The sequence below is a fragment of the Gobius niger genome (genome assembly GCF_951799975.1).
Source record: "Gobius niger genome assembly, chromosome: 3".
NCBI lineage: Eukaryota > Metazoa > Chordata > Actinopteri > Gobiiformes > Gobiidae > Gobius > Gobius niger.
Genome location: NC_136854.1, coordinates 22,267,523 through 22,285,477, shown reverse-complemented (window position 1 = coordinate 22,285,477; position 17,955 = coordinate 22,267,523). Strand labels below are relative to the sequence as shown.

The 17,955-nt window shown below is 39.0% G+C and overlaps 1 protein-coding gene across 1 annotated transcript in view; it reads left to right on the top strand.

Moving 5' to 3' along the window:
• The window catches only part of LOC306961047 (uncharacterized protein), a 67,682-nt gene that overhangs the window by 12,730 nt on the left and 36,997 nt on the right, over positions 1 to 17,955 (top strand). The window contains exons 3-38 of the mRNA XM_079553655.1: positions 3,686 to 3,784; positions 4,570 to 4,668; positions 5,768 to 5,866; positions 5,954 to 6,139; positions 7,441 to 7,464; positions 8,229 to 8,327; positions 8,616 to 8,714; positions 8,806 to 8,904; positions 9,001 to 9,198; positions 9,302 to 9,400; positions 9,468 to 9,566; positions 9,695 to 9,793; positions 10,138 to 10,335; positions 10,436 to 10,534; positions 10,632 to 10,730; positions 10,808 to 11,005; positions 11,092 to 11,190; positions 11,269 to 11,367; positions 11,447 to 11,545; positions 11,629 to 11,727; positions 11,804 to 11,876; positions 12,920 to 13,046; positions 13,133 to 13,184; positions 13,269 to 13,369; positions 13,623 to 13,658; positions 14,185 to 14,409; positions 14,527 to 14,625; positions 15,101 to 15,255; positions 15,333 to 15,544; positions 15,624 to 15,831; positions 16,364 to 16,460; positions 16,555 to 16,783; positions 16,892 to 17,017; positions 17,095 to 17,217; positions 17,320 to 17,352; positions 17,437 to 17,458. Coding sequence (XP_079409781.1) covers positions 3,686 to 3,784; positions 4,570 to 4,668; positions 5,768 to 5,866; positions 5,954 to 6,139; positions 7,441 to 7,464; positions 8,229 to 8,327; positions 8,616 to 8,714; positions 8,806 to 8,904; positions 9,001 to 9,198; positions 9,302 to 9,400; positions 9,468 to 9,566; positions 9,695 to 9,793; positions 10,138 to 10,335; positions 10,436 to 10,534; positions 10,632 to 10,730; positions 10,808 to 11,005; positions 11,092 to 11,190; positions 11,269 to 11,367; positions 11,447 to 11,545; positions 11,629 to 11,727; positions 11,804 to 11,876; positions 12,920 to 13,046; positions 13,133 to 13,184; positions 13,269 to 13,369; positions 13,623 to 13,658; positions 14,185 to 14,409; positions 14,527 to 14,625; positions 15,101 to 15,255; positions 15,333 to 15,544; positions 15,624 to 15,831; positions 16,364 to 16,460; positions 16,555 to 16,783; positions 16,892 to 17,017; positions 17,095 to 17,217; positions 17,320 to 17,352; positions 17,437 to 17,458 — 4,207 coding nt within the window. The remainder of the gene's footprint in view (positions 1 to 3,685; positions 3,785 to 4,569; positions 4,669 to 5,767; positions 5,867 to 5,953; positions 6,140 to 7,440; positions 7,465 to 8,228; positions 8,328 to 8,615; positions 8,715 to 8,805; positions 8,905 to 9,000; positions 9,199 to 9,301; positions 9,401 to 9,467; positions 9,567 to 9,694; positions 9,794 to 10,137; positions 10,336 to 10,435; positions 10,535 to 10,631; positions 10,731 to 10,807; positions 11,006 to 11,091; positions 11,191 to 11,268; positions 11,368 to 11,446; positions 11,546 to 11,628; positions 11,728 to 11,803; positions 11,877 to 12,919; positions 13,047 to 13,132; positions 13,185 to 13,268; positions 13,370 to 13,622; positions 13,659 to 14,184; positions 14,410 to 14,526; positions 14,626 to 15,100; positions 15,256 to 15,332; positions 15,545 to 15,623; positions 15,832 to 16,363; positions 16,461 to 16,554; positions 16,784 to 16,891; positions 17,018 to 17,094; positions 17,218 to 17,319; positions 17,353 to 17,436; positions 17,459 to 17,955) is intronic.

Here is a 17,955-nt window from a genome sequence, read left to right as displayed (position 1 = left end):
TGGAACTTAAGTTAAAACTGTTGTTATTTTTTTGTTTCTATAGATGCCTGCCTTTTTGTATTATTACTCAAATTCCATTGCGTCAAAAATGTGAATGTTGGGATGCAGTGATTTCTTTAAGTCTGGTTCTGACTGGCGAGTTCTTGTTTACCACAAGCTAATCCCATCAAACATGACACTCCAGTAGGTCATAACTGTCACTGACTGCTGTGTCACTGCCGTGTCCGTCCCATAGCTGAGTGTGGTCATCACATACCCACCCCTGGCACCCAACACCCCCAGCCCCCTCTGCCACATCCCAACCAACTGAGTTTAGTTATCCTTTTCTCTACACCACACCCCTCTCCTCTCCAATCCCCACTCAGACTGATGGCCTTGTCCCACTGGCAGCTGTTCTCAACCCCCCCCCCCCCCCCCCCCCCCCCCCTTCTCTCCTTACAGTAACGACACACGTACGTACACACACACACACACACACACACACACACACACACACACACACACACACACACACACACACACACACACACACACACACACACACACAACCTTCAGTCACACTCTTCTCAGGTCCAGAGTAAAAGCAGTATTAAATAGTTCTCTGTGCTTTACAGCATGCACTTACTTTTTTTGTCTTTATGACCTAAATAATGGAAAGTCATGAGGTCCACAGGAGACGAGGGACAAGCGTTTATTCAGGGGCTCGTTTATTATAGCATTTTATATTTACCATAGTGCGACTGGTTGTCATAGGCACCTCTGCTTGTGTTTTGTGTACCATACCGGAGAAGCAGTGTGACTGTTTGGATACACACCCAGTGAAACACAAGAAACCTGCCCTTCACAACTGAGCCTCAGTCAGGTGACTGAAATATGGCTGACATTTTGAGCGCTATCTTTGTCGCTACTGAAGAACATATCTGATCACTAAGTCACATGATACATACCACATACACCATCTCAGTGTGCCCATGTACAATGGAGACTTTTTTAATTCACTGAAAATGATTATTCAGATATGATCATTTATAATACGTTTTAGAAAATTTAAATATATATTAGACAAACTGGAAAGTACTCGAGGGAGTGTTCTGCTGACATTATCTCTTAGTGTGTCGAAGTAGTTCCTATACTTCAACATACTTCTTTTCGATATTATAATTATAATACTGTGGTCTCCAAACCTGAGCCAGATTGCCCTTGATTAAGTGCATCATAATCTCCACCATTCACATTTTTTTTCCTGACAGAGAACCCGCATTGAGATCATTGCGCTAAGCTGAAAGTCCATTAGTGAAATGAATCTTTGTCACGTGTTTAAATCAGTGTGTGAAGAGGTGTGTGTTTTGTAGTGTCTGTGTGCGTGTGTACAAGTGACATTGCAGTCGCCGGAGTGAAATGAGGAAATGCTTTAATAGGATTGTGCCATTTTCGCTGAGTCAGTTGATGTGTAGTGATGTGTAAAGTCATATTTGTTACAACTGATCTCTGTACCGCAGGGTGAATGAAAGACATGTCAAAATATTATGTCATTATAGAAAATGGGATGCACAGTTTTTGAGTATTTGCTGTTTTGTTGTGTTTATGTTACACACATAAATACATACACTACTACAGATATGTGTTAAGCCTTAAATCAGCCGGTCTCCTGCAGTTGTTACATGTGCGCTGTGAAGCAGGAACTGCATGATGTGAAGCACGACTCCACTCTAAGTGTAATTATGATTTGACGGAGAAAGGAGGATAGATCATTAAAGTTTCCTGACCTTAAGCTCTCAATTTGAATGTATGCAATGTTGTCAAGTACCATGGTCTCATCATAACAGATCATTAGACAGAAGATGAGGACATGTACCGCCAGTGCCGGATGTTTTCTTTGCTTGTGCAAACATTTTCGATCATGGAAATTCTCATCCTGTTTTGTAGTGGTGAAATGAACTCTGTTTAGAGATGACTGTTTCCCTCTGTACACAGCACATCTGTGGGTTATAAATGTATTATGTATGTATTATGTATTGTGTATTATAAAAAGTACAGATTCCAGTGACTAACAGTGGCGCACAATGATGCATTAGGAATTTTATTTATAAAGACCAGGTGGACTTGCTAGTGAACTCTTTGTGTTTAGACGAGTAAATATGTTTTGAGAAACCTGATGTTTAAATGTATGTGTTGCTTGATTTCAGATAATATTGTAATCCTTCCAATGCTGTGTGTAGTGTTGTACATTACACTATCTGTAAGCTGCTTACAGTTTAGAAATACATTTGCATATTTAAGTTTTGGAGTACAATGGGTAAACATCCTTGGAGATATTAAAGACAAAAAGATTACCACTGCATCAGCCCAGAATTGGTAAATCAGCCTTTAAAAGTCTGAAGAAATAGTTAGCTGTGTGGATCCAGATTTAGTTCTAGAGCTTTAGTTTAAACCCTAAATTAGAGGATGACAAGTTCAACTAAATGTCTAGACGTTAAACAGTATCTTAAAAATTATAATGCAAATGTTCATTCTAGATCTTTCAATCAGGTTAGTTTACATTTTGTCCTTGTCTTTCACCAAACATACTCTTTTAATTATAAATAAATCATAGCCACTCCTCAAAGCAGTGGCCTCTCTGGAATGCCCTCCTCTTTTTCTTCCTTGAAAGGTTGCTGTTTTCAGCCCTTTCTAAATGTGAGCATCCATACTTCTGAGTGTCCGTGGGTGTCCTACATACCCTCTATGACTGTGACTGTGCAGAAACATGACACCGCTTTCACCATTTGGCATTTCCCCGTCTGTGTCTTTGGGGATGTGCCTGGAGAGGCGCGTGCGTGCGTGTCCGCGTGTGTACAAGTGTCAACAGTTAGTACGTGCCTGTTGTGTCGCGTTGACTATTTGACCAGTGACGGGAGTGGGCCGCACAGAGGCAGGATACTCCATCTCGTTGTGTTCTTATCTGGAGGTGGCACAGGACAGAACTGGGTATCGTTAGTGGGAACAAAATTGCAAAAAATATTTAAAAGTGCACGTTAGATTGGAACCAGAGTGTTGAAGAGGAAAAAGAAAGAGGTTTGAGGACAGGTGCAAGAAATACAGAATGGAAGAAGAAGAGGATGAGGTGAATGAGTGTCACTGTCTGTATTGTCTATTTTGGATATACATTAATGTGTGTAATGTGGCCTTGAAGAGAATTAGATTTACTCATTTACAAACATGTATTTCATCAAAAAATCTTCTGCAATAGCAATAGCATTTTGCAATATTTTTCTTAGCCATTTCAACACAGTATGTTTATGAGCATTTTTCTTTTTTTCATTCAATTGTGTCAAAACAAGACTTAAAAAATGCCAAATCAGTATTAACATGGAACTAAATTGGAAAAAGATGTTCCAGTTGCCTTGCCTTGTTTTACGCAGCATTAGCAAAAAAACAAACTTGTAAATCTTTGTCAGATGGGGAACCTTATTGATTTTGCAATGTATTCTGGCTTCTTGTGATGTGGATGTTGCGTCGCCTGTTATTGTGATTTGTGAAAAGTTAATTTCAGTCTGTTTTAACTGGAGCTATGTGAATGATGTTCTCACAGCAATGCCTTGACACTTAATCTGTACTTGCACATGTGCAGAACAAAGCCTAATTGCTGTAATGGTATGGTAATTTGATGATTACTGACTGCACATCTTTGTCTATGTCCCTTTAGAATGGATTAAATGCTCTACATCTAGCAGCCAAAGAGGGACACAAGGATTTAGTAGAAGAGCTTCTGGACAGAGGATCACAGGTCGACTCTTCCACTAAGGTAACCCCACTTGCAAATATAATAATAATGATAAAAATGATACTTTCTTGTGGGCTCCTTTCAAAACCCTCAAGGATTCCTTACAGGAACAAAAACAAAGGATTAACATGACAATTTACAAGTACACAACTGAAAATGATGTGCAATATAAGGTAAAAGCTAAGTATATTCGGGTGAGTGAGCAATGTGGAAGAGGTGAGTTTTGAGCCTGGATTTAAAGAGTACTGGTACGTACAGCACTGAGGGAGAAAGCAGTGAGGGACAACTGGCTGTCCCAGAAGAGAAAGTAGGAGATGACAGCAGAGGAACTGGGCGGAATTCAAGCAAGATGTATATGTATCAAATGTACAGTCGAGCATATGTCTCACTGAAATCCTATCTATTCTGGCCAATGAAACTTCAAACCCCAGTCACCTATCAGCGTGTTACAGCAATTTAACTTTGTGGAATAAACAAAACAATACTCTTTTGCACACTGGAATTAGTTTGTGTGTATAAAATAGTGGTACAGATATTTAGAATATATAGAATACATTTGTTAAAAGTTTGCAAAGTTTATGAGCACTCTTACACACTCTTGTACATCAGATTGCATCATGACGGGAAAGACGGGGCTTAACAGCTTGGCAGAGAGTGTGCTACATGATACTCAACGTGCCCCAAGATTAACAGCTACCAGTTAACAGCTGACCACTTACCCCGCCCATCTCCTCGCAGTTCAGGGACCAACTTTTACTCACACATTACAAAATGAATATTCATTTATTTTATTTTATTTTTTGCAGAAAGGGAACACTGCACTCCACATTGCTGCTTTAGCTGGACAAAAAGAAGTGGTGAGGCTCCTGGTCAAAAGAGGGGCTAATGTTAACACTCAGTCGCAGGTAAGAACGTAGTTATGAACACATACTACATGTTCATAACTACATTCTATTATACAACTGCAAAATAGAAATGCAGGATGAACCAGTATTTGTAAAATGGGATTCAGCTTTTGAATTCCCTTATATTATCCCTTGTATTCCCTTATAATACATGTAGGAACTGATGACATAATAACAGGCCAATAACATAATAACGATTTGCTGGCCGATAATGCTGGTTGTTACGTTATTTGCCTGACGAGATGAAAATCGTTCACAAATGTAATGAATTCAGCCAATAATGTAATAATACATCAATATGACTTTATTTTCAAAAACTTTCACTTAAAGTGCATATGACACATTAGACACAGTTTTTGCTAAAACATAGCAATAGCAATCATGCACGATTATATGTAAGATTTTGCTAAAGATTGTGCCCAGCTTTTTTGTGATATTTATAATTTCACTTCCTTATTGGACGCCGAAAGGAAGTGGCACAGAAGAAGGTTAACAATTTTAAACTGTTGCTGTGCCGACCATGTTAAGTCAATGGGAAATGAGTCAAACGGCTATTGAATTTGACCTTATTCTATGTCACTTCCTGTCAGCAGCTTAAAAATTCAAATAAAAATAACTTTTCTGCCCAAACTTTTTTCATTAAAATGGCTGCTTCACTGAAATAAAATGATAATTATGCAACTGATGAACTTGCAACTGATGTTGTCCTTCTAAATAAGTCATATTTTCAAATATGCACTGATATATGCACTTTAACTCAACTTGTCGCCGCTCACATGCATTTTCCTACGACGGTCATGACAACAGGTCGTGTTATAATGAAGGCACTTCACTGACATGCTAGCTCAAGTGAAAAACAAAAAAACTCAAAACAAACATTGTCGTTGATGAAAAATACTCTAAATATTTGGTAACATTTTAGACAAATAAAGTCAGACTGATGTATTATGGCGAGTAATTTATTACATTACATACATCAGGCTAATAACGTAACAACTTATTACATTATTGGCCGCTATTACATTATAGGTTCCTACAATCCTTTATATTATTATTAAATACAGTAATAATGAATGTCCCTGTTTTTGTACATGTGCAGAATGGCTTCACTCCTCTCTACATGGCAGCACAGGAAAATCACTTAGAAGTGGTGAGATATCTGCTCGAAAATGAAGGAAACCAAAGCATTGCCACTGAGGTGTGTTTTGTCTCAGTATTTATACCAGTAACTGTGCTAAATAAAATACATCCCTTTACTTTTAGCCCTGTTTTGTGCCTGTTTTAGGATGGCTTCACCCCGCTGGCCATTGCTCTACAGCAGGGACACAACTCAGTGGTCTCACTGCTGTTGGAGCATGACACAAAGGGAAAAGTCCGCCTCCCTGCCCTACACATTGCAGCTCGCAAAGACGACACTAAATCAGCGGCACTCCTCCTGCAGAACGACCATAACGCTGATGTCCAGTCGAAGGTGAGGGAAGGGCTGCAGTACAGAATAAAATTAAATTTAATTCAAAAACATTCTTTTTTATTGTTGTGGGTGGCTAAAATCTTATCACACGAAGAATATTTTGTATTTTGTTGATTAATAAACTTTATCATCTTAATGTAATATAGGATTAGGCTTTATGAGTGAAAACTTCAGCCTAAATCCCTTTGATGAGTCACACCTTGCTTAGTTGGTGCTGCTCTATATTAAGGGGACATGACTTCATACATTAATTCATCATGAACTAAAGTGAGGTCATGAGGCTTCTTGATAAAATACTCATGAACTAACATGCTTAAGAAATCCCTTTCATTAACTGAATCGTAGTGAGGGCCTTGCATGCTACTTTGTATGACAGCTGGGCCGAAGATCTACAGATACATTCCTACTTTAGACACAAGAGGTGGAGGCTTAAAAATGTGTAATTCATAGAAACATACACTGTCATATTGATAACATGGACAACATTTAATTTGATCAATGTTGCTGATAATGATTTGACTATTTGCAATTCGAGAAGACAATCCTCTGAGATGGTAGATCACGATCTGTTGGTTGATATTATTCATGTTTGAAAATATCTAAAAACTTTTGTTTTCTTTTAACTATATGAATACAAAAGACTTGAATGATATGTTTTGTGATGATATATCAAAACTGCAACGCTTCAGTTTAAGGAGAACATTCATAGATGTTTAGGACCAAACTTTATACTTTATTGCCACTGTTGGTTTCTTCTGTACAAATGACCATGATTAATGAGTTCATTGACTGAATTAACCTTGTTAATGTATTAGTATTTTATCATGAAGACCTTTGACCTCCTCCTGTAGGGAGTCATATACCCTTATTATAAAGCAGCACTTCAGTTGAAAAAGTGCACAAATACAATATGTGAACATATGAAGCAGAACATTGTTAGATGTATTCACCACCCTTTCAAGATGGCTAAGTGCAAGGGGAAGGATGGGGTTTCATTAATGGTTTATTGTTGATCATAATGATCATAATGATCACAATAAGAAGAATAGGTTGATCTATTTTTCTCTCGCATGTTCAGTTGCAAATAAAAATATTGAAACAATATCTACCTATATAGTTGAAGAAATGTTAAGTGTTGGATAAATTCGCAGTATAAAGAAAGAGAAAATAGAAGCCGGTGACATAATGAGTGACATACATTACTAGTTGAGTTCATCTTTGACCTCAGTGTTGTTGTGAAAGCCTCTTTCCTAACATCCCAATTCCTCCTGTTCCTCCTCTTTCTATGCATCCCCACCCAGATGATGGTGAATAGAACCACAGAGGTATCCTCCTATAAACCTCTTACTACCCTTATGTTCTCACCATCTCTTTTACAGCTCATATGCTCTGATCTTTCCTTCATAGTTCAGGAAGCACTGCATGTTGAGACACACTACTATATGCATGCAAATGAAAATACTGTTTTACACTCAGACCTGCATGGCTAACACCTCAAATGTGGAAAATTAATTTTAGGTTTTTGCACACTCACTGTCACTTTAGATGTATTTATGCATACGGACACATGCACTTACCGGTATTTGTTTCTGTATGTAGCATGTAAGATCTTACACAATATTTACTATTCTTATGAGATTTGATATTTAAGTTAACATTTATTAATTGTTTCCTTAATTAAACTGCACCATGTATCACAGAATGGGAAGGTAAGCAGTGACACCCACAATGTATTGTAGCTAGACTCTTCATCTTCCATTAAGACATACACATAATGCAAGGCTTTATGTGTATTATTGAATGGTTAATCACTCGTGTTGTTATGATGTGTTTTTGATTCTGCGAAGATTTATTTATCTTTTTTTATTTTTTGTGGGCAAGTTTGTTTCTGGTGTGCTGCATGAATGGCATCTTTGCTAACTTGTGGCATGCTGTAACTGTTTCTTTTGCTGCTGTGTTTCTTGCATCTGCTTGACTTGTTCTGTAATCTGTTTTATTTCTTTTTCTATGGTCATTCTCTTCCTCATATCTGTCTTTCCTTCCTTCTCATGGTGTGATTGCCTGCTGTTTCCCTGTGTGTCTCTAACAGAGTGGTTTCACCCCTCTGCACATCGCCGCTCACTACGGTAATGTGAATGTCTCCACGTTGTTGCTGAACAGAGGAGCTGCTGTGGACTTTACAGCCAGGGTACAACACTTGTCCTCTTGTCCTACCCACTGACTTTCGTGAATGCTCGGTACTCGATTTAAGCTTAATAATACCAGCATGACTTTGGTGATAGCTGGGCTTCCCACTAACTTCTTGCAATAGCATGTTAGCTTGCTACTTATGGAACAGATTTTTTTTTAAAGGCAGATCTATTAGGGCCGATCTAAAAGGGTTCATTCATGCAACTTTTCATTAATACTGAAAGCCAGTTTTCTTGAATGACATGAATGACATAGGATTTAGATGTCGTTTCCCTTTTTTAAAAAGAATGGAATCACCCCTCTCCATGTGGCTTCAAAACGCGGCAACATCAACATGGTGGCTTTACTGTTAGACCGTGGAGGTGAGATCGATGCCAAAACTAGAGTAAGTCACTATTTTCTTTACTCCTCAAACTGCTATTTATGCAATCATCTTATGCATAAATGTGTATCCTTGTGTGTTATTGTTTTTTCAGGATGGTCTAACTCCTCTCCACTGTGCAGCGAGAAGCGGGCATGACCCAGCAGTGGAGCTACTTTTGGAGAGAGAAGCCCCAATCCTTGCACGGACTAAGGTTAGACACTGTCAGAGGTTGCAGTTGTACTTTTGGTTCAGACGCACATAACTATCTATAATTTTTACCTCATGTGTTTGTATGTTCTTCCCGCAGAATGGACTGTCCCCTCTTCACATGTCAGCCCAGGGGGACCACGTAGAGTGCGTGAAGCTCCTGCTGCAGCACAAGGCGCCTGTTGATGATGTCACTCTGGACTACCTCACAGCACTACATGTTGCCGCTCACTGTGGCCACTACAGAGTCACCAAGCTGCTACTGGATAAGAAGGCCAATCCTAATGCAAGGGCTTTGGTGAGTACTATTCAAATGTGTCACAATGCACAATGTTTGTTTTCTTCGTTTTTTCACCTTAATATTCTTATATATTGTCACCCTGTATTTGTGTGTGTAACAGAATGGTTTCACTCCTCTTCACATCGCTTGCAAGAAAAACAGAGTTAAAGTGATGGAGCTGTTGGTGAAATATGGGGCCTCCATCCAGGCAATAACAGAGGTGAGACATTTTACCGAACAACAAATACTGTTGTCAGCTCTGGTGTTTATTTAACCTTCTTTTCCAGTCTGGTTTGACTCCCATTCATGTAGCTGCCTTCATGGGCCACCTCAACATTGTTTTGCTTCTGCTGCAAAATGGAGCTTCTCCTGATATTCGCAACATTGTAAGTACTATCACCCCTTTTGAGGGAGAAGTTGCAGTGGAAGGAAATATGTTCAAGCGTCTCATATATAAAAAATGGCAATATATTGCTACAGAGCATTCACTTTCCCTCTCTGTCTGTCATCTCAGCGGGGTGAGACGGCGCTTCATATGGCAGCGCGAGCGGGGCAAATGGAAGTTGTTCGTTGTTTGCTCAGGAATGGGGCATTTGTGGATGCCATGGCCAGAGTAAGTTTTAATATTGTCATTAAATTACTGCACTTAACATAAGAAAAAAACAGTAAATTGAGATTTATAAATCTTATTCTTTTGTATTTTTTCTCATTTTTTTTGTTATTTGTGTGACTGTATGAAGCTTGTGCATATGTGAGAGGAAAGTTGTTGCCATATTACATATTTTGTTGTTTTTATATAAGTGAGTTCACAAGTTCTTCTCATCCAAGTACATTTCATTGCAATATTTGCTGTGTGTTAACCTGCGTAAAATGAATAAATTCAAGTGTACTGTTTTAATTCTGTATTTATTGCCCCTCACATCATCTCTTTTTTTCCTCTTTCACGATGTTCTTTAGGAGGACCAAACTCCCCTGCACATATCATCTCGTTTAGGAAAAACAGATATTGTTCAGCTGCTTTTACAGCATATGGCTCATCCAGATGCCGCCACCACCAACGGATACACTCCACTCCACATCTCAGCCCGAGAGGGTCAGGTAGAGACTGCAGCTGTGCTGCTGGAGGCCGGAGCCTCACACTCTCTGGCCACGAAGGTGAAAGCCAGTTGTTTAATGAAATGCTAATTTTTGTATATGAAATACAATGTGTAACTTACTTCTCAACATTTATACAAGCTGTATTTTCTGCTTGTAGAAAGGATTTACTCCATTACATGTAGCAGCTAAATATGGAAGCCTTGATGTAGCAAGTTTACTTCTTCAAAAGAAAGCTTTCACTGATAATGTAGGAAAGGTGAGCTGGAAGAATTGATTTTTCATGTGGTATTTTGTTGCAATGATAATTGGAGCAATATGAGGCCAGGTTTAAATGCTTTTATCATCTTTTTCAGAATGGCCTGTCTCCTCTTCACGTGGCAGCTCACTATGACAACCAGGAGGTGGCGCTACTGCTGCTCGATAAAGGTGCATCTCCCCATGTCACTGCAAAAGTAAGACTACAGCCTTCTGGTTTATGCAAACTGTTCATCATCTTACCTTTTTAACTGTTCATCCTTGTCTCATCCAGAATGGCTACACCCCCCTGCACATCGCTGCTAAAAAGAACCAAACAAACCTGGCAATTGCTTTGCTGCAGTATGAAGCCGAGACCAATGCACTGACTAAACAGGGAGTCAGTCCTCTACATCTTGCAGCTCAGGAAGGACACGCTGAGATGGCTGCTTTGCTGCTGAGCAAAGGAGCGCATGTCAATGCAGCAACCAAGGTATATTCATTAGTATTTGAAAATAACATCCTGTCCACATTGTGTACAGAAAAAATTCGATTTAGTTTTAAATCTTTTGCTTACAGAGTGGTCTGACACCTCTTCATCTCGCGGCTCAAGAGGACAGAGTAAATGCAGCTGAAGTACTCGCCAAACATGAGGCCAACTTAGATCAGCAAACAAAGGTACCAGAAGTTTACCAAAGCCAATATATCAGTAGTATTATTATCACTACTTCAATATACTCGTATTTCTCCTCATAGCTTGGATACACCCCTCTTATAGTAGCCTGTCATTATGGAAACGTCAAGATGGTGAACTTCCTGTTACAACAAGGAGCTAATGTCAATGCCAAAACAAAGGTGAACATTAAACACAGGGCTTGATCAAACATTAAGAGTTGTCAATAAATGTTGTTTTCTAATAAATCTTGCTCTTTAGAATGGATACGCACCCCTCCACCAGGCAGCACAACAGGGGAACACGCATGTCATAAATGTTTTGCTGCAACATGGGGCCAAACCTAATGCTACCACAATGGTGAGATTAAAAATAAAAGATGCTTTGAGATTAAAAAATAGTTAAGATCATGAAAAATCCGTTATTTATTTATTTATTTTCAGAATGGAAACACTGCTTTGTCCATTGCCAAACGACTGGGCTACATCTCTGTGGTCGACACGCTCAAAGTGGTGACAGAGGAGGTCATCACGACTACAACAGTAAGCTCAAATACAAATGTGCTCTTCTGTTAAAACATTGTTACTAACTTGTGACCATGGCTCGTTCACATATTAGACAGTCACAGAGAAACACAAGCTGAACGTACCCGAGACAATGACAGAGAACTTGGATGTATCAGATGAAGAGGGTGAGTTGCAACACAAAAATACACCCTTTTATATACATGCTTCTTTTTATTGAAATAGAACAGTGTAATATCTTAAGTAGCTTCGAAGCGTGGGGTTTAAAATTGTACAATTTAAAGCTTTTAGACTTGATGACGAGACTTTCACTGAAGGGTCTGTAAAAGTGGAAGGTACAGCAAATTCCCCAGCGCCGCCTGCATGCTGTGGATTGGGATTGTCTTATCTTGGCATATTACTGATACTCATAACTATATAACAATTTTTTAAAGCAGTACTAAGTAACTCATGCCCCTAGAGGCCATAAGTGCCACTGCAGGTGTAGAAGCATGTTGCAGTTTTTTACTCATTAATTGTCCGTGAGAGTAAATACTACGTTGACACAAAAGACAAAGGGAGAGAGGGATATTGTACATCCAATTATACAATGGAGATTTTATCCACCCAAACTTGGCTGTGAATACTGTTTAAGTGGCGCTAGCCCACAGTTAGCTTTGGCTGTTAGCCTATTAGCTTAGTTAGTGTTAGTTTTTTTTGGTGACTCCGACCCGGAGGCAGCGAAGTTGCAACTGTGTTTTTCCAGTCAGAGACCAGGGAGAGATGAAAGACCCCCTAATCATCCCATTAACACTTGTATTACCCCCAGAGGGACAATGAAAAGGATTTATTAAAGGGACTACATGCAAGTTGGTCATTTTATACTCACGTGTAACTGCAGGTTCTATATTAAGCTTGTGCATGACGGCACTTCACACCCGAATTAACAACTTTTTGAGTGACAGGATAAATACATAATTTTAACATTTTTAAACTCTGTATAGTTCCTTTAAGGTAAACAAGTTACTTAGTATCGCTTTAAGTTAAGAAGAACTAAGAATAACTAAAGTGTCTAACTAATCCACAAAACAGTTTAAGTAAATGCATGAATCCTGTGATCTTATTAAAATAACAATGATGATCTGTTAAAGCCACTGTAATGTTTTGTGGTTGCACCGAGTTGAATGAAACAATTGAGATTTCCTACGATATAATTATGACTGTATAACAGGTGAGGATACGATGACAGGAGATGGAGGAGAATATCTGAGAGCCGAGGATCTGCGAGAGTTGGGAGACGATTCGTTACCGGGACATTATCTGGATGGGTTCAGCTACTTGAGTCACAACCTTGACAGGTGCAATATGTTTTTGTTTTAAATCAGATGCATGCAAACAAGCAAACACAGTACTGGCATTTTAATTGGCATTCTACAATTGTCAGCTTCCATCAGAAAGAAGGAGTTCTCATTGAAGACATGATTTCAAGTCACCAAGTAAGTTCTGGGCGTTTGTTGACAATGTTTCACTATATTATTACTGGACATGTTCTTAATGCTACATGTACCAATAATCCAAAGGTCTCAGCTCTGTCAAGAGAAGACAAGGATTCATTTCGCCTGAGCTGGGGAGCAGAACACCTTGATAATGTGGTGCTATCTTCCACTTTGCTACACTCTGGGTATTTAACTTAAGCCAGTATTGCAAAAATATGAGAATACATCTACCAATAAGATTTCATCATCCATGTGTTTGATACTTTTTGATTTAGCACACCTTTCTGCTACTGTAGAGTATGCTGTCATTGCTGTGTATTCTGTCTTGTGTCGGACTCTACTCATTTGTTTTATTCTCTCCTCTGTGTTGTCTATTGTTACCTTTGTGTCACTTGGCTTTCTTGTTGATTGTGTGTGGGCTGATGTATTCTGCTATAGCCGTTCCACTCCGTGTCTAGACCATGACAACAGCAGGTGAAGCTTTTAAGTCTTGCAAGATTGTGTTCTGCTTTTTTTTTACATTTGCATGTTTGCTGCGCAGTTTGTAGAAGATTAGATGGTCTCTGTTAATGAGAAATTGTAACCCTGGTAGAGTATGTTCCATGTTACTAAGGCATGACAAAACTGTTAAAATCTCTATATCTTATTCCATTCCGGTAGTCCACAATGTCCATCAACATTACATTTTACTCTTTTGCACTGTTATGGGAAGTATTTTCGCCTAATCGTTTTTTCCAGGTTTTGGTTCAGCAAAATCATTACAAAACAACAGCATTAATACTGAAGTTCAAAACCTATTTTTTTCGCTGCAGTATTACTGGCACATAATCACTAAATAAACATGCGTGCCTATTTAGCATAAAATACAAGAAAAAAGTCTGATATGCATGTTTTGGAATGGACAAATAATGCTTGTTTCCACCAATGGGAATGCTATAAAAAAGAAGTGTTGTACAGAAACCTTTTTCTTACATTTTCTGACTTGCTGCTATCATCACAGCTTCCTGGTCAGTTTTATGGTTGATGCTAGAGGCGGAGCCATGCGAGGTTGCCGTCACAATGGGCTTCGTATTATTGTCCCACCAAGGAAATGTTCTGCACCGACAAGAGTGACATGCCGGCTGGTGAAGAGGCACCGCCTGGCCTCGATGCCTCCTATGGTGGAGGGAGAGGGTTTGGCTGGTCGTTTGATTGAAGTGGGACCCACTGGAGCTCAATTCTTAGGGTAAGTCCATAGTGGTGTAAGTTAGTTTGTTAGTGAATCTGTGCTCTCGGTGTTCTACCTGGATTTGTGTGTTTATGTGTTCCTCTTGACTTCATCTCTGTGCTGCGCATGGATCAGTAAACTGCATCTGCCCACTGCTCCACCCCCTCTGAACGAGGGTGAGAGCCTGGTCAGTCGCATCCTTCAGCTGGGTCCTCCAGGGACCAAGTTCCTCGGGTAGGGCCTTGGGTGGGGGCATTGTTTTTTCATCATTTTATATTTTTTCCTTTTTCTTTATATTTTTTGAAATTATAAACATTTTTTTAATGTGTCACTTGATTTATTCTCAAAAGTGCACATATATTTTTCTTTTTCTTTATTTTTTCTTGTACCTGCTTGTTTGTCATGACCTTTGAGTTCTCAAATGCACAGAAATCAGTCAGACTCCTGCTGAATGTTTGCTTTGAATCCACAAATGTTCCTTTTTTTAGAAGCATATTATTTACCCTGTAGCTCTGTCCTCTCCGCAAACAGCCTCAGGAGTCATTCCAGATTGATTGCTTTGCAGATTGACTGAATATTATTTTTCCCCATGTTGTCACATTTAATCATTTTGAGATTATTTGTCATCTAATTAAAATGTTTTTTTCCTCCTCATGTTTGATAAAACTTGCAATCAACACTATTTTCTTGTCATTTCTTCCTGTTCAAGACCCGTGATTGTAGAGATCCCCCATTTTGCAGCACTGCGAGGCACTGAGCGAGAGCTTGTAATCTTGAGGAGTGAGACCGGAGAAAGCTGGAGAGAACACCATTGTGAATTCACTGAAGAGGAACTAAACCAGATTCTCAATGGCATGGATGAAAGTAAGTGTGCGTTATGTAAGAGTTGTTCAATTCACGTAGAATATCTTCACTGAAATAAATGAATGTAACCTCGACAGAGCTGGATTCGCCTGAAGAACTTGAGAAGAAGAGAATATGCAGAATCATCACAAGAGACTTCCCCCAGTATTTTGCTGTGGTGTCCCGCGTAAAGCAGGACAGCCATCTGATTGGTCCAGAGGGAGGGGTCCTCAGCAGTACTCTGGTGCCTCAGGTCCAGGCTGTGTTCCCTGAAGGAGCGCTCACCAAAAAGATCCGAGTGGGCCTACAGGTGCAGCGAAGCTCGAGGCATATTAGGATGACATTTTAAAGAGAGCGTGCTTTCTTACGTTCTGTCTCTTTTGACACAGGCCCAACCCATTGATGTTGACACAGTGAGAAAAAGTCTTGGTAATAAAGCAATATTTAGCCCAATTGTCACGTTAGAGCCAAGACGAAGAAAGTTCCATAAACCAATTACAATGACAATCCCCGTACCCAAGCACTCCAACAGTGAGGATCAGAACAACGCCTTCAGCAGCGAGACACCGACTTTAAGATTGCTTTGCAGTATTACGGGTGGGTATTGAATATATTGCAGTTCCTCCACCACCTCACCTCCACCACCCCACACAAAAAAACAAAACATGCAGCATATACAGTATTCATACATTCACATTCACGAAATCAACTCTAGGGGCTCTCATTTTGTTGAAGCTTCTTCATTAGGTTTTCCAAAAAAAAGGCTCCAAACTTGGTTAAAAACTTGGTTAAATACAGTAAATATAGAGTCTAGCTCAAGTCGAAGCTGGCTGTGGCCAAGGCTAGTGAAGCAGCCATTTTGAGAAGTAATAAAACTTGTGTCTCTTTCATTTGAATGAAACGTTTGCGCTTAAGGATGACCTGCCTATACCATATCATTAGTTTTTTGGTAGTCATTGTTTCTATTTAATTGTTTGTATATTTCCTGTCTATTCTGCACACCCTACGTGTTTCTGAGAGCTGAATGTAAACAAGTGAATTTCCGCATTGTGAGATCAATGAAGGCGTATCTTATCTTATGATATCATTAATCGTGCGGCTTTAATTTACTCTAATGTCATTGTGCTAGGTGGAACGACTCCAGCTCAGTGGGAAGACATCACAGGATCTACACCTCTAACATTTGTTAACCAATGTGTCTCCTTCACCACAAATGTGTCAGCAAGGCAAGTCTTTATAACACCTTGAAATATATAGCTATATAAAAATAAATTGCAATTCTAGGCAATAGCTTGATTTTGTTGACCTACATGACTCCAGGTTCTGGCTTATTGACTGCCGACAAGTCCAGGAGTCCGTGAGCTTCGGCACACAGCTGTACAGAGAGATCATTTGTGTGCCCTACATGGCCAAGTTTGTCATTTTTGCTAAGACCTTAGACCCAATTGAGGCCCGACTACGCTGCTTCTGCATGACTGATGACAAGATGGACAAAACTCTGGAGCAGCAAGAGAACTTCACAGAGGTTGCACGCAGTAGAGATGTTGAGGTACACTCAAAAAGATTTAAAAATAATAACAGTACTATGTAAATTGCCAGTCTTAAGTTGAATAGAGTTTTTGTAATCAGAATTATACAGGTACCTTGCTTTACACAGGTGCTTGAGGGAAAACCGATCTATGCTGACTGCTTTGGAAACCTCGTACCCCTGACCAAGAGTGGGCAGCATCATGTTTTCAGCTTCTATGCCTTCAAGGAAAATAGATTGGCCCTCTTTATTAAGGTTTGGCATACAGACCGATACAGTACATATTAATCATTTTGTTTCAGTAAATATGTAATAGATTTCCCTTTTAACAGATTCGAGACACTTCACAAGAGCCGTGTGGGCGTCTGTCTTTTACAAAGGACCCACGAACCTATCGCAGTCTCAATCACAATGCAATCTGCAACCTCAACATCACACTGCCAACATACTCCAAGGTACATTTTACTTTGTTTTACATGTTTGTAGCTTCTTGTTTGTTTGTTTGATTCTCTCTCTGCTTTATTTATTTATTGGTGTAAATGTGTATCTTCTTTTAGGAATCTGATTCTGATCAAGATGCAGATGATGAGGTAAATAAAACTTATCACATTTCATTTCACAGGTCAATATGATTTACTTGAAAACCCAATGTCTGCTTTGTTTGTTTTTTACAGAGTGAGAAGAGTGACAAGAAATGTAAGTCTACATTTATGTGCATGTCAACTCTGCGTAATGTTTACAGCATTTATATGCATTGCTTTGCATCCTCATTCTTTGCTCTTAACACTAACTCCTGCTTCTACCTTTATTTCTTTATAAACAAGCACAATAATACAGCAACTGTCAAAATTCTTATTTATTTTTCAATATTTTTTTTAAGACTTATCCATTACATTCATGCATTTGTCCATTTACAACACTGCTATGAACATTTATCCATTACGAAACATAAATTCATGACTAATGCAAATACATGACATTTATTCTAATGCAAATAAATATTAATACATACTTCAATTCTCCTCACGATCTAAAAAGTTATGAGTTCAATTATTTAAACTTTTATTCAGCGTTTTTCTGCGTTTCAATGTTACTTTATAAAAACATTAATTTTGATGTCCACAACAATCTTGAGAATTTTTGTTGCCTTTGTTTCTAATGTTGGGTTGGTTTTTGGTTGTTTCTGTTTCACA